The 16,699-nt window shown below is 42.3% G+C and overlaps 1 protein-coding gene across 8 annotated transcripts in view; it reads right to left on the reverse strand.

Annotated features, from left to right (window-relative positions):
• The window catches only part of r3hdm1 (R3H domain containing 1), a 55,071-nt gene that overhangs the window by 9,728 nt on the left and 28,644 nt on the right, over window positions 1-16,699 (reverse strand). For 6 of the 8 annotated variants that reach the window (XM_072671136.1, XM_072671134.1, XM_072671133.1 and 3 more), the window contains 12 exons: window positions 15,261-15,317; window positions 13,882-14,022; window positions 13,236-13,344; window positions 12,826-12,921; window positions 11,749-11,777; window positions 11,589-11,642; window positions 11,208-11,425; window positions 7,885-8,166; window positions 7,323-7,471; window positions 5,119-5,202; window positions 2,375-2,620; window positions 1,649-1,766 (listed from right to left, as the gene is read on the reverse strand). In XM_072671136.1, the coding sequence (XP_072527237.1) occupies window positions 1,649-1,766; window positions 2,375-2,620; window positions 5,119-5,202; window positions 7,323-7,471; window positions 7,885-8,166; window positions 11,208-11,425; window positions 11,589-11,642; window positions 11,749-11,777; window positions 12,826-12,921; window positions 13,236-13,344; window positions 13,882-14,022; window positions 15,261-15,317 (1,583 nt within the window). The remainder of the gene's footprint in view (window positions 1-1,648; window positions 1,767-2,374; window positions 2,621-5,118; window positions 5,203-7,322; window positions 7,472-7,884; window positions 8,167-11,207; window positions 11,426-11,588; window positions 11,643-11,748; window positions 11,778-12,825; window positions 12,922-13,235; window positions 13,345-13,881; window positions 14,023-15,260; window positions 15,318-16,699) is intronic. The other 2 variants (XM_072671139.1, XM_072671137.1) reach the window with 2 other exon arrangements.

The raw sequence follows: 16,699 nt of genomic DNA on the forward strand, positions 1-16,699 counted from the left end.
AGCTCAGTTCTTTTACAATAACGTGAAACTGCCGAAAGTCCGCCATGACCTACTCGTCCAATCAAACATTCACGCCAGTTGCGAAGCAGAAAACACAAAATACAAATTCAGCAAACAGTGTGTCGACATCAGCTCCACAGTGCTCGACTTCTGCGTTTCTCCGTTTCAGCTAATTGAATAATCGATTTCTCAAGCGCATCCCTAAAGGACAGTAAACAAAAGCAAGCTCTAACCAGTCTGAACAAACGGCTGCCAGCTGAAGACCGCAACACACACACGCTGCTCCTCGCTGTCAGACGTGATGGGCAGAGAGGTGAAAGGTCAGAGCACAGGGTCAGCAGCAGAGGAGTGAGGGGTGGGAAAAGAGACCGGTTCACTGTGAGAATCGTACGGCCTCTCAGACAGTGCCACGGCCCCGTATCCTACCTCCCAGGTTCACCACACACGCGCACCCATGCGCGCACAGCACTCAGCTACCACCCACGCCCAACACATCACTGGGCACGAACATGTGCACTCAGCCATCGACTACCTAGCTAATGCATCATGGAGCACATCACTCATGTTTAGAGAGAACTGCAGCGGCCACCTGCTACTGTTGAGGACGGATCGGTCTTTGGCTGAAATCTTCATACCTCACTGACTGACTAGGTCCGTGTTTCAACACTTGATCTTAGATCTTAGATGAACATGCTTTCTAAATGCTGTATGAAAGCCTACTGCTGGCAAGTGGAAAAAAAGTCATTACAAGTTATGCATATGTATAATTATGAAAAACAGAAAAACATCAATTACAACATCTCAGTCAATTATGACATGTTCATGAAATTTCATAAGATACTTTCTCAGATCACAAGATATTCAGTGACATAATAACAGCATGTATAATTGATAGATAGAAGATCTGTGGCAATTACGAAATCTCATAATCGCATAGTATAATAACCAGATGCTTTCTCAGAATAACATGATGTTCTAGGTCCTACGCTTTTACATCTCATAATAACGAGATATTTTCTCAAGATTTTTTTATTTCCTACATTGGTTGCTTTTACAACATCTCATAAGAAACTTTGTTGGAATTACAAAATCTCACAAATCCAAGAACCTAAATCATATGAGGAGATATTTCCTCATTTACAATTAAAAAGGTGTACAATATGTTCCTCCTAACAGTGGAAAACAAACAGTGGTTTAACTGGATTCATTTGATGGGAAACATGGAAAATAAGAAATAAGAAACTGAATCTACATTTGGAAATCATTTTTGGTATATTTCATATGAAAGTCTAGAAGAACAATCCAATTGTGATTGCAACCACATTTTCATGTAGTCAAACCTAGCTATTAGAATTACAAACAATTATTTTCTAATATGAACCGGATACAAGCATTACTGTGCCCTCCCTCTAATCTACAGAAGCAGACCTTTCTGCACCCTGCCACTCAGTAGAGCCCCACACAAAAACACACACACACAAGCAAAGAGTCCCAAAGGCCGTAAACAGTAACAGCAGCAGAAAGCAGCAGAACCCCTTTATGAGCAGAGAGAGGACTGACACCCAAACTGCTGACCCACACAAACACAAACACCTCAGCAGTCTGGAGAGTGAGGGGAGAGCAGCTTTGAGAAAGCGTGTGTGTGTACCTGTTTGCTGGGGTGGTACAGGTTGGCTCGGTGGGGCGCTGTAGTGTACTGGAGTAACTGGTCTGTAGTGCTGGTTAGAATGGGAGTACTGACCAGGAGCACAGTAGCATGATGACATCTGCAGAAGACAAAGATGCTCACACTCAGGACAAACAGAAAATGCTAACAAGCTCCGAAGCAGTGGAACTGTATCTCTAACACACTAAAACTCTGCTGCTTCTGAACTGCTGTAAACTATGGAAGTCTGTAAGCAGAGATGAATGTCCCAGATACAATCTCGGTTGTAGATAATTTGGTGAGTGTTGTGTCTGCCTACTGGCAGTTGTAAGCACATGCTCTGAAATAACTACAGTCCCTCTGAGGGGGCATCTCTGTTTATATTCAACAGACATTACAGAAGGTTCAAGGTGTTGTACGGAACGGCTCATATTTTGTTTAGCGTCTTTAAATGCCCGTCCCCAGGCTAGTGTCGGAGGTGTGCAAAAGTGAAAACGTATCACTTTCGTTACAACAGCCATTAAACTGTTTAATGTTAGCCCGCAGGCCAGCCATTAATGCGAGATTGTCTGTTGTAGTTTGACTACTACTCAGTTTATTAGCCTTTAAGAGCTGCTGCTCTGATTATTTTTTGAGAGGATGGGGGGGGGGGGGAAGGAGAGATCTGTAGAACTACACCTGCTTATGAAATTGCCTCTTACGCTTTTATTCATCCATTGATGAGTATACCTGCTGCACAGGCTGCTGTATGTATCCTTGCTGCTGAATGATGGGCTGGTTGACTGGGGTGGGTGGTGGATAGGCGTGTCCGTGGACAGGCTGACCTGGCTGCGGGAGTATGTACCCAGAGGGAGGAGGGTTCTGGAGCACCATAGATGGAGGAAAGAGGCCAGGCTGGGGCTCCGAGACGTCACCCGAAGCCTGCCGGACCAGACTCATCTGGCTAAACTGGCTCCCCAGACTGTCTTGCTGCTGCTGCAAACACAAACACAAACCAGTCAGCGCTAGATTTAGCTCACAATATCACAATATCAGCTTTGTATTAGCCTTCCTATCAAAACCCTAACGTGAGAAGCTAGTATGGTACCAAGCCACTGGAAACCTAGACCGTCACCAATCTCATCTCTGTCAATACATGCCTTAGTCATTTGCTTCATTCTATAAGTATACAAATTAACTTTTTGACATAGCTAAATTGTGGGGCAGCCATTCGGGGTAAGCGTTTTAAGTTTAGCTTAAATAATGTAGAGTCATGCCATTTCACGATCATTAAAACAAACACTTGTTTACGTAATAAACAGATGTTTAAATGCACGAGACGAGATCGGTGACCGTTTAAGTCCAGTGATTGCAGTGTTAGCTAAGCCTCTCCCGTTCTAAACTAAAAAGAGCAAACCCTAAATATCAAATATGTCTTGGCTGATTGAGTGCATCTGGGGTAAATGTTGGGGGAATGTTTTTTTTTTTTTTCAACTGATGCAACCAAACATTTATTTATTTATTTATTTTTATTCAGGCACCAAAGCCACCCTTTTCCATTTCCCAACCTCGCTTTACCCCTTGGAGTTAAACAGGCTGTTTTTATGTTTACTATCTCTTTTAGATTGTCTTGTAAATGACTTTTCTGTTCTAAATGGCTGTCCTCTATTGTTACTCGTTCCCTAACCAGTTCGGGGTAAAACACTCCTTATGACATGAAGGCCTTAGGAGCTGTAGACTTGAAGCCCAACCTGGTCCCAGTAACAACCCATGTACAAACCCACTCAGAGCCCATGCTCACCTGGAACCAACCTAGACCACAATCTAGGTGTGATCCTCACATGTGAGCCCCACATGAGCATGTTGACTGGGAAGAATTCGTACATTTATGCTCCCTAAGCTTAGAATGCCTGAATTCTGATTGGCTCTGAAAGCTGTCAGTCTCCTAAGTCTGTTGACCATAATAGGTCAACACTTCTTTGACAACCTAGTCACAAGTCAGTCAAAAGAGCCTTAATAAGTGGAACAGGCAGAGAAAGCAGGCCAGCACCATTAGGACTTAAGTATACTGGTGCATCAAAGCCTGGGCCGTCCTCCACCATCAGCATCTAGACGCCGTACTCCAGAGATGCTATTCTTAGACGGCTTTTTACAGCATCTGGTGCCGTATTAATTATTGATCGAGCATAAGGATGTTATTGATAGAAAGGGTGCTCTATTTGGTAGAAACAGGTCAAAGACGGGGGAGAGCGGGAGAGAGCGAGCGAAATCTGGAGTGACCCAATTCAGTCATTAACCTCTCCATAGGGATTCAAAGATTAACACCCAGGAGGCCTTCTGCTCTCCGCATTTTGGAGGGTAAACTTAACCACTCAAAGCTCTAAGCAGGAATAGCCCAAGCTATGCCACTGCAGTCGCGGGGGCTAATGTAGAGTTTAGGAAGAAAGACACACATGTTATATGTTCTAAAGTTCTAAAACTGGCCAGGAGGTCAATGGGAGAAACCTCAGAGCAGAAACAGAGCTTGTCTATCTATTGGAGGTCTTACATCAAGCCACATAATGGTGCTAAATGCTAACAAATAACTATGGTGATCTTTTTCTATTTCACACTGGACACTGGTCCCCCCTATTGCCAAATGGTCCAACTCTTTAATCTATAATCAAGGTTGGTGTAGCGTAGTAGGTAACTACATCATCCTCTCTATGGTAGACTAGGGTTCCATTCTTTGTCTGGGCAAGCACACCATTCTACTCAAGGAAGAGACCTTGGGCAAGACTCCTAACTCAACCGTCGACTACTGATGGACCACTATTCACATGTAAAGCGCTCTAGACAAGACATTGGTATGCTTGGTGTTTGCTGCTCACGTCCATGGAAGCAGCTCATTCATTCGGTTGGCGGTTAGGTTCTGTAGTGAGGGAGGATCTACATGTGTGAACTGACTAGCTGGAGACAGCACATTAGCTTGCAAGTTGAATTCAGAGGCTACCTCATCTTAGATAGTTTAAATGTTGGTAACTACAACCTGGAAGACCAACCTGGGCCAACACCAGCTTCCATGACACTCACAACAATAACAATTGAAAGCGCATTGGTGATATTTCCGTGTTCAGTGTGATAGCAGCTTAAGGAGGAACCCTGCACAGCCACACGCAAAAGGATTCTTCACAGCGTCCTTAATAAAGGCTTAATAATGTTAGATAATGCTTTCATTAGGACTCAGTGGAACTCAAAGAATTGCTGGATGCTTAAACGGTTCTTTGCCTGGTTAAAAAAAAAAAAAAAAAAGTGGTTTCACCATCGTTCTAGATAAGGATAATATAAAGAGGCACAGTGAAGACAAATGAGCTAGAAGGAGGAGAGGTAGGCGCTGCATAGGAGTTGAAGGAAAGGTGAGAAAAGATGCACAGAAAAGGAAAAATGACAAGACCACAGAGTGTTACTGCCGACAGATGGAGAGTAAAGACGGTGCGAGAAAGAAAGACAGGTACCACAGTGTAGTGTTGGTTTAGAGGAACAGGCAGGAGCGGAGGAGGGTAAGAAATCGCTGAGTACTGCACAGACTGACCACAATGCTGCAGAAAAAGGAGAGAGAGAGAAAAAGGGGAAAGAGGGAAAAGGGGGAGAAAAGAGAGAGGGATGGAGCAGAGGACAGAGAAGAAAAATGTCTTAAATCACAGCAACTGCAGAGGAGAAACTGCATTACAGAAAAGAAGGATGCGACGAGTGCGTGAGGATATGAGGGACTGCATAACTGAATAAAGCCTGAGCATCAGCCTGCAGGAATAATAGTCATAAACGATGTTTAGTAGGATATTGCCCATAGGGGGAAAAAAATATATATATATGTAGGCGTAGCTTATTGAGCCTTAGTCCCTGTAGTGAAAGGAACTTCTAGCATACAGCAGTCACATTGCTAAAGGGGCTGTCAACTTGCTCGCAAATATTAAAGCTCAATCTCAACGGTCCTAAAGGAATATGACTCGATGATCATTAATTAAAGTCAGTGTGCTGGATTTGTGTGGTGCGGTGACTGACAGAGTCGCAACCACAGCAGCAAATCTTTACCATTCATTTTCATTCATTCAAGCTTTTATTTTCTGGCAGTATTCATATCTAGCAGAGTGTGAGATTACACTGGATTACGGTGTTTAAGATGTGTACTCTTTATGGCAACCACCATGCTGAGTGCTGGGGTCAACGCAAGCAAGAATGGGACCAATCACGTAAACATAGTATAGCATTAACAAGTATAGCACTAGCTGGCTAGCTGGCTAAAATGTGACAAATCCCTCAAGTAGGATGCCTGGTTCACACTGCACAACTTTTAGAGCGGTCAGATCGTTGTACCCTTTACACAAAGCAACATCTTGTCTTGTAATGTGGAATCTTTTAGGTGGTCTGCACGCTACACCACTGACCAGCAAGGGACACAGTGTCACGAATGACAAGAGCTTTCACAAGGAGGATCCCTCAACAACACCCGTCTTGTAGCCATACCTGCTGATGATGTACAACACCCTCGGCTTTCTCCTCACCCATTGTCTCGCACTCTCATCGGCTGTAGCTAGTCGACGCTCTAACTTTCAGTCACAACACTGTCCATACTACCGCATTTAGAGTTGCCGACAGGTCCAGGTATAAAACCTGATTTGTAGGGGGCTTGCAAGGCATCTGCAATTCCTCTGCAATGGTTCGATTGCAAATATGTCAGTAAGAACGCAAAGCAAACCAGGACTAAAATCCAACAATGTATCAAGTTATTGTTTAGTGCGGACCATAAGTATAGACACACCCAAAGACTGGTTTGTAGGTTGGGTTAGCTTTGGTACAGAACTGTTTTAGCCCTGATTCTGAGTGGTTTGAGAAATCACTTGACATCTGCATCTTCCAGCGTAGCTCCAACCAACGTCAATGCAAAAGAGGGAACATAAAGGGCAAAAATGTTATTTTATCCCTTTAGACTTAAAAGCTAAAAGCATGAACAAGTTAATATGAAGTTGACAGCCCCTTGATTTAGACATGCGATTTTCACCATGCTAAATAGTGGAGTATAAGCTTCTGCTTAATGCCAGCTGTGTTCATTACAAACAAAGCTGGCACTGAACTTTCTGCTCAAACTGCAACCGCACCTTCTCCTGCCGAACAAGACACTATGTCTTGGTTGAAAATTGTAAGGTTTATATGAAGTAAGAGAGGATCTCTCTCTAGTGTCTGCATTTTGCACTGCTGAGCCAGCTGGGGAGGGCCTCAAATTTGGAGTAATGGCTGGGTCACCAGGTGAAAGCTGTAATGAGGACGTATTACAGGGGAAACAGCCACTCAGCTGTTTGGGGAAGTGAGCCCAGCAGATCAGAGAGTATGGGCAAGACTGTCGCATACTGTAACTCACTTTATAATGACAAGGTGGAGATAGTGTAGAAAATTCAGGCTAGCAGGAGCAGCTTTGCTAAAGGGAGGCTTCAACTCAGGCTAAACAGTATACAGATGATAACAGCGCAACATCAACCTCTTGAAGGCCGACTGAGCTGATGTTCAGTATGTTGAACAACGATGGAGTTAGCAAATTCCATTATTCCATCCTTACAGTTCATCACTGAGTTTGCTAGCAACAATACATGGATTGAAGCATATTTGGATTCATTAAAACAGAACACTTGAACAAGAAGTATCGGTGATGAGATGCTGGACTAACCTGTGTCAGAATGTGATTGGTGGACTGATGCTGTGGCTGAGGCGGAGGTGGCGGAGGTGGGGCCATGGGTTGCTGGCCCCTAATCTGCTGTGAAGTCATGGCGGGGTTGTAGACCACAGCGCTGCCATCAGGATTCACAAATGGCTGACCTGCCAAACGGCGGAAAATGAGCTCTCATTAGGAATGTTCACCCATCCAGTGTGATGCATCATTTATGGCAGTGAGTAGACCTGCTACATTTCAAAAAGTCTGTAAATTAGACTAGACCAATTGTTTCTAACTCTGCTCTAGTGGAACTCTGGCTTGGCTGGCACATTTAAATGCTTTCCTTGCTCTAACAGATCCACCTCAACTCAGGAGGATCTTGCTAATTAGCTAATACACTGAATCAGGCGTGATGGAGTATGAGAAGTCTGTGAAAACTGTGAGTTTACTTAAGCACTGCAGAGTTAGTACTGTTAGATGACGCAATCAGAGCAAGAACAGGACAGAAGATTCTCAAGAGACAACCCCCTATAAAAGACTCATCTTCTCCAGGCAGTACTGGGTATGTGGTACCCACCTGTGTGAGGGTTTAGCAGCACGCTGCCCGGCGGGATGGCCGTGGCCTCCAGAGGAAGGAGGTAGTAGCTCGTGTTAGCATTTGCACTAGTGCTAGTATTGGCGGTGGCGCTCTGAGGGCCCGGGACACCGGTGCTGGCCACTATAGGCCTGCCAGGTGGGGGCGCAGGTGGAGCAGCAGTAGGGACGCGGCACGGTTGGCTCACTGATGTGACGGGTAACGACAAGGTGGGGCGAGGGAGCGAGCCAGTAGACGAACCTACACTACTAGAAGAGTCGGAACCTGTGGCAGGAAGTAACGAAGAGAACAGCGAAACCATTTTTTGTGTTTGCTTGGTTTTTTCTCATTTGTCAAAATGAGGACTGGACAGAGGGGTACATGCGTGATGAGGGAACTGGGGAATGCATTAACGCGGGATAATGTCAAAGAAATTTGATGGAACAACACAGCCAAACTGAACGGTCAGAATGATGAATGAATGAATGAATGAAAGAACTACAAAATGAAATTTCTCTGTATCTGACTGTTCTCAAGTGTAGGGTTGGGCGTCATTCACTAATTTCATACCATCAAACCATCCCCAAATACTGGAGATGGTTCTCTAGCTCAGAATATGCTAGCGCAGGGGGGCAGAGTGTAGCTATTTGCGGATTGGTGCCATGTTTATGATGCTTCTGTGCCTTTTGATCGTGCTATTAAAAGAGAAACGTTTGCTCAATCAGTAACTGAACACTGTGCACAATTTGTTCATGTTAAACCACCAATCTGATAACTGTTCATAGTTCTTCGCTCTCATAATTGCAGAACTTCCATAATTAACAAGTTTTACAGACCCTAAACCCTAGATATAGAACCCTGTGGGACTCCAAACCAAACAGTTAACCAAATAATTCATAGTAGTTTCTGCATTATGAATTATAAACAGAGTTCAAAAGGCTAAATGGTAGACTGCCGCAAATAAGGGGATAGGAGTTGCATAGTTAGCATGATAACATCTTTTTCATGTCCACCACAGAGAACACATGTGAAAACCCGCTTAAAAGGTTTAGATGATTGATTAAAATAAAAAAAGGAAGGACAGAAAGCAGACGTTAATTTGTGGTGGTGGAACTGCAGCCCACTTACAACGCTAACCTTTGTTTAGCTAGCTCGGCTACCCCGACTACTAATCTCCTGCCACAAGTCTTGACAATTTGAGAGCAAAATCAAGTGAAACTGGAGAGTCATATCTGACAAAACAGAGTCAACTAAATGGTCCTCTAATACAGACACATCTGGGTATACAGAATGGACATATAATTGACCATTTTATGCTCTGCCTATCAATGCGTTCTTTCCTGGGATAGAATAAAACAAACAAGAGTATTGCTCTTGATTTGATACATGAGCACTGAACAATATATTCAACCATGTAGAAGAAAAGTTTGTAACTTGCAGTTCCCAGAGTAACCCAGGGCCTTCGTTTGTGGTTAGCATAAGCGTTACTTTGTTTAAGTTTGCGGTTAATGCATTATAGCTCGACACAGGCAGATTACAGCTTACAGGTATCGCAACTGTCAGTCAGTGGAACTAGATGATCAAACATTTAGAAGGTTTGGCTGTTAACTTGACCAACACCACATCTGATTATTTATTTTAACTGTTTACAATGTTTTTCAAAAAAGATGAGGCAAATCCTTACGGTGCAATTTTGCATTTGTATATGTTAAATTGTCTAATAAATGGAAAATGGAAACATTAGTATTTAAATACACGTATGAAAAAGATCAATAATTCTATTACTACAAGCACTGCAATAAATTTTTAAAGAAATAATAAAACTAATTCAGACAAGACAGTAAACAACTCTATTAGACTGTCAGATTAGACCATCATTACCAACCATGGACAAGCTTTACAGATCACCGTAGTGTTGAACGACAAAATTCCAGCAGTGCAAAATCCAAAATCTCATACAAGATAATCTCCCGTCTTACACCGCAAGTCTAAATAATGCTGCGCAAACCACAGCCTTTGATTCTCAGAAGCCGTTACTTTCTTGATAATCCTCCCCGATTATGATTCATGCCTTCAATAAAGATACTGTGGCAAAAGGCAGCAAATTTGTTCGTCACAACATGCAAGAACAAATCTGCCTTCTCCACAGGCAGCAAATCGTTAATGCACATAAGCTGGAGGAACACAGAAATGCTGTTGCGCCAGCATTTAAAGCCAAATGCAAAAGATGTACATGGACAACTCTGAGCGCACGGCCCTGGAACTTCACAGCATAAATGTGTGGTAAACCGCTGTTAACATTTTCTACTGCTGTACATACGGAACCTTTTGAGTGGGCTTTTTAATGTTGGCAGGACACAGAGAGAGTGATAGGTTACTGAGCGGAAGAGGAGTCATTAAATATTAAAATATAAAGATATATCGCCAGCTCCTCTGGCCTGTAAATGCCAGTGCATTAATAAGCAATGAATGCAGGCGGGAGATGTCCATTAATATGGATGCTGCTTTGTTTTTAGGGGCAAAAATGAAAATGGGTGAGTGGAGGGTGCAGAGGAGGGTTTTTCCCCCTCGCTTTTAAGAGGGCAACACACAGAGATAGCACATGCACATTGTGTAAGTAGATGGCAGCGGTAATGCATACACAAATAACTAGCCATTCAGAAAGGCTAAAGCATTTTATTATTTATTTGTATTTTGTTTAAAAAAATAAATAAGTAGTAATAAATAACAATAATAATAATTAAAAATATAGATAATTTATTTTTTTGTATACACATAATTTATATCCACGCACATTAACAGTTTACCTTTCATACCAGATACAGGCAGCATTCACTGCCTGCGTTCATGCGTAAGTTTGCTACTTGCTTCAGAGAGCCTGTTATTCCTTCCAAGGCTAGTGGTGCTTTGTGCATGCGAGATACCTCCATTAGTTGTGTCTGCTTGCTGAGCTGTGTGTGTCTATCTATCTATACCTGTAGGTGATGGCATGTATGTACGCTCTTTCGCTCTGCCAGCAGAACTGGGTATTGTACCGATTTTACACAACCTGCTGGTATTCTTCCTAACGGTAAGGCTGTGGGTGTCTGTGAAACACACTTTGGAGAGCCTGCAAAGCATCTCTATGGTACAGTACCAGCTTTTATAGAGCCCACCGTTGCTTCTAGCAAAGCAGAGTGTGTGTGTGTGTGTGTGTATGTGTGCTTGTTGGCTTGTTTTGGAGAGCCTGCAGGTTTTCCTGCTGCTAGCGTGTGTGTTTTTCTGTGATACAGTAGCAGTTTTAGACAGTCTGCTGTGTGTGTGCGCGCTTGTGTGTGTTACAGTACCTGTTTTAGACAGTCTGCTGGTGCTCTTGCTGCTGGCTGAGCTGTCTCCGCGGATGAGCAGGCTGATGCCGCTGAAGCTGCTGGCTTTGGTGATGGCGGGCTTCAGGTTCCGGTGGGAGCTGTCCGAGTCCGTGCTGCTCCATGGCCGAGGCTCGCAGCTTTTCGGCTCGTTCTCAGAGCTGCTCTGACGACTATTCCCCGAACGGCCGTCTCTCAACCTGCGTGCGTGCGCGCGGGCACACACACACACACACACACACACACACACACACACACACACTTTAAAAATACATGCCTATCTTTCTTACACAGACAAACTGGAGCCCTTAGTCATTCGACATCAAATTATTTTTAAACTGAAAGAAAGCATTAATGTATTACCTGAAGATTTGCCGCCTCTGCTGAGTGCTAATACAGCTTACATCCTCTTGAATTCTGTAAGGGCAGAATATGCAATACGTAAACAAACAAACTAAGCAGGGATTTTCAAAGCTGCACTGTCTTAATATACAAGCATGCCTGCCAATTTTAAAGCGATTACCTTTTATCAAGCTGAAAATGATCTTGTCCCTGAGGAAAGAGAAAAAAAAATTCCAAACATTTAAATAAAGACAATTTATTTCCATTCCAGTTTGTTAATAAATCCATCTTTGCAACATTTAGATACTGATTCAAGCTGAAATTCCACTACAATAATATTCACACTGAATGACTTTTTACATTAATAAAAACTAGCCTCAGTTGCTTCTGAACCAAATTACAAATCATTTTAACACTTTACTTGAACCCTCTGGAGGTGCTCTGACATGGCTTGACATTTTCAAAATTTCCGCTACCTTAAAAAACCCCCAAAACTTTGTTCTCAATTATTATACAGTCAGCAGAACCATTCAAAAGCAGTGAGAACATCATTATTCTACTTTCTGCCTAAATCTACTCTAAACATAGACTCCTAAAAATCTACTTCTAGACAGACACAAATTAGGGGCTTCTTATGATCTTGATCCTTGATCAATTATACCTTAATAAGACATGTCTAAAATGATTTATTCATGATGACCTTTATTACTACATAATTAGAGGTCTATTATGTCAAAATGCCTAATACTTACATTATTAGCTGCAGTAATGCACCATAAGCACTTTAAGATCTTGTTATGCAAATTACTGAGCATGAATTCTGACCTAAATTTACATGTTATTAGTGTGTAATTGGCAGCACTTTGTAGGTTGTGCCAAGCTTATTATTTTTCTCAGTTTTTAGAATTGTGAATGTGAGTAAGTTAGAATAGAAGGGAGTAATAAAACGAAGTAAAATTAGTGATCTTCAAATAATATATTGATAAAGATCACTTTGCAAAGTGAATAGATCGATTAAAATAGTCTGATTTAGGCTTCACTGAACAAAGACCAAGACCATAAAAACACCCTAATGTGTGTTTATATAACTTATATACAAGTATTCACTATACCAATTGCACAGACGTAAGCTATTCAAATTACGTAGTCACTGTACACTGTAAAGTTGTCCTCCTGCTCCAGCATGTCACCAAGGGCTTACTGAGAATCCGACAAATCTGCCTTACGATCGTTACTTTAAATATGCACAGAGACTCACGTCTTGTGCGAAGATTCGATCCCTTGCTCTTTGGTACTCCTCCTCTCTCTCCTCGATAGACTTGCTCCTCCTGTCGTCCTTCAGCCGCATCCGCAGCTACCCAATGGAAAGCAATCAACATGTATTAAACATGTATGCAAGCAACATTTTGAATTTTGGGGTATATTTCAAGGTCGTGGAAACTTTATCTTTTAAATGCGTGGCCATTAATTGATGATCTGGCACTTGTAATATAATTAAATTAATTTACTAAGTGCCAGGATAGTATAACATGTCAAACACAAAGCAATGCAATAACAGTGTGCATAATAGCTTGTATCCTGCTTATGTTATTATATTATACATAAGGAATACTAGGGAGACAGGCTCTAATTCAGGGACTAAACAGTGCCATGTACTGTAGCGCTTACCCTGCCATCCTCCTGATCCAGACTGAGGTTGTCCCTCTTCAGGATGTATCGCTTCTGAAAATCGTCCGTCTTATCATCTTTAATGTGCTCGGAAAACTTCTGATCCGGTCTGCATGAGAGAGATCCGTATTCAGGGACTGTCAGTTTCACAATACAGCCTTCTCCTGCCTTACACAAGCTAGTGGTGTCAAGTAATATAGTGCAATATCCAGTTCTCCACTGCTGTTACTGTATGGGCAATAGCTGCTGTTACATGAACAGTCTGCCTTTAAGGACTTAGCCCAACTTGGCTAAAACGACATGGTCATACTTCACTGAAAATCTAAATCTATTTTTCTTGGCTATCTGGTGGAAACAAGCCCTGAAAATGTACCTTTAATACATATTTGTGTTGCCGGTGAGTCAGAAAAGACAAAGGATTTCTACTCCACTAAGAAGCTACAGCGCCACAGCAATTTAAAGGGCTTTTAGAAACTGCGTTTCACAGCCCATATTGTGCATGAGCCACTGAACACCAGATGGGGCTTCCACTCCAGAGTCTGCAGCCATAAATGTCAGTGGTTTCAGAGTATTAAGAGGCAGGGACCGATGCAAAATCTGCTAATAACTGCCCTTCTAGCTTAAAAGGTCATTAGCAAACACTTACATCCTCATATTGATGGTTTTGTTGATGATGACCGATTTGCCGGTCGGGTCAACGTTGTGGTCCAGGCCGAAATAGGCCGCCACCCTGTGTAGCAGCATCCGGTGATATGATGTCATAGGGGGGAACTTCCTCTTCTGGGATCTGTGGGAGACAAATACACATTTTCTTACCCCCAAACAACAGAGCAATTTTAGATGATCTACTGACAGCATTTTAGCAGGTTAGCACCACCTGTTGGTGCTGTATTGCACAAGGCCACAATTGCAAATGAGCCCAATTAGCAGTCTCAGATGTTCAACATCAGAATTCTATGGGTGTTCATAGTGTGCCTTGCATTTGTTGAGCCTGAAGCAAATGTTATTGTTATTATTTATTCAGTCTATATCGCACTCTGAAATGACAATGACAACATAATCCATATCAAGAAGGACAGTGTCATGGAAGATAAAGTTGAAGCTATAGTTTAAGGATGCACTAAAGGACGCATGAAGGTCATATTTGTGGAGGTGGTGCTGCACAGTAGAACAGTGCATCTCCACTCCAGAGACCGCTAAACCACAGTTCTCTATGAAATCTTTCTCTGTCTTCTAGAGCTCCACTGACCACCACTGCTGATAATTGCACACTGAGATAATTGGTTACTTGTAAAAGCATCTTATAGCCTCAACAGTTTTTTAGTGTTACGCCGGTGCTTACAGGAGCCCATGTCTTCCGAGACACTTGTCTGACGAGACAAGGTTTGAGGAGTGGAAGCTTAGAAATTTGCACTCCATGGCCTTTCCTAACAATGATCTGAACAGGTCCTAGCCCTAATAAGCTATTTAATGTCTGAGACACAGGCAAAATGTGCTCTTATGAGGTGCGGAAAAAAATATGTGGGCTCCGAGTGGCTTATCAGTCTAATGCAGTACCACTATGGACTCCACCATCAGTGGCCGGAATCCAAGAGAGCAGAATAGGCTGTACTCTCTGCAGGGGGACGAGGTTCTCTATCCTCATTACTCTTAAATGATGTTAGGCAGCACAGGTGTCTGATAGCTGGTGCGGTGGAGCTGTTGAGCTGGGGACCTGACACTTCTCTTCAAGTGTGTTGGCTGCCCAGCAATTGCGCACAGGCCACGATTTGAAAAGGGAGGCTGTGGCTGGCTTTGTGTCGGGAGCATTGTTAGTGCTAGATGGAGCTAAGAATGGGTGGGTTAACTGCCAGTCCCAAATTGTGGAAGGATAAAAATATACAACTGCTTTTGACAAAATAAATGACTAATACTTTGGTCCAAATTTGAGTAAATAAGACAAATGAGTATAGAGATTACATTTCCAGTAAATAAACCTATAACTACATACTGTTATCGATCTACAATTATGCTGTAAACACTTACTCGTTACTGATGAAGTCTAGAATGTCCTGCTCCAGTTTCAGCAGCATCATTCTGTCCCTGCAACAACAGTGGCTTTTAGCATTCATCAAAGAAACACACCTAATGACAATCCAATACGCTGAGCTTGGCATTGCAAACAAGAACCCCTCCGGCACTCGCGAGCTGTCTGCATTCATTCTTAAAACAGGAAAGGAAATGTAAAAACATGCAAATGCAAAAAGGCTCATCGCTCAGAAGTTTGAGGAACAACCGTCATTACTCTGGGTTTCACAGCTTGCTCCGTCAGATCTTAACATAATTTCACACTCAATAGAATGCGGCACAGGAAGACAACGAGGACGCGGGGAAAGCAAGCATCTCCAAATAACTTTTGAAAGAGTGATGGGGGAGGGAAAAAAAGAAAGAAAAAAAGGGAAAGAATGTAATAAATAAATAAATAAAAACACAACTTTTCCCTCTTTGGAGCTTGAGGCATAAACCTTCCCTCTAGAACAAGAGAAAGGTGGCTTTGTTGAGTCAACGTAACTAGAGAGGAAAGTTTGTGAACAAACTTCAGCTTTGTTTTTCAGGAGGAAAGCAACATTTGATTTGTCATCTCCCAGAGGCATGCTCACAGTGCCCAGAGGGCATGAAGAAGGCATAGGGTTAGGGGGGGGGGTGAAGGAAAAAATAGAAAGAAAAGCATCAAACAATGTCAAAAAGCAAGAAGAAGGGTGAGCAATATGGCAAAGTTACAGCATCAGAACCAGGCATTTTTCCCTATACACAATGTTTCACAACATTTAGGAGGTTTTACGTAGTTTAACTTTTAACAACTGGTAAAAAGAAAATACGTAAAACAAGACACTTCTGCAGATAGAACCCTATATAGCTGACTAATGTTAGGTTGCTTTTAAAAAGTGCCAAAAGATTATTAACATCTATTAAAAGACTTAACAAAGAATGTTTACCAATATTTGTGAGGCACAAGTATGCTAAGCAGTGTCCTATTCATGAATGACAAAAGATTGTAGGTAAAAGGTTGTATAATGAGCAGTGTGTACTTATGTATCTATTTCTAATGTTAAACACCAAGATTTCCAAGATTTCCAAGAAGTCTTTAATAAATAGGACGTCAGTAGCTCAAATATACAACCTGACTTTCTAGGGTATTACACCAAATTTCAGGACATTAAAAAAATATATGAATAAATAAAAATAAAAAATAAATCTGGACTTTTCAGGATTTGACTGGAAAAAGAGTCCCCAAATTTCCAGGGTTTCAAGATTGGCCAGGGAGGGGATGCTGCTAAAGTATAACACAGTGATGTTGGTCAGCTTGCACCAGAAAAGTTGACACATGGGTATTTTAACAACACTGTGATGTATAATGGGTCTTTAAGGAGATGGAGGTGGAGTAATGGGGCGTTGAGGAGTATCTCAGAAAGTGACTGATGGGT

This window comes from Salminus brasiliensis, chromosome 25 (genome assembly GCF_030463535.1).
Source record: "Salminus brasiliensis chromosome 25, fSalBra1.hap2, whole genome shotgun sequence".
Lineage (NCBI taxonomy): Eukaryota > Metazoa > Chordata > Actinopteri > Characiformes > Bryconidae > Salminus > Salminus brasiliensis.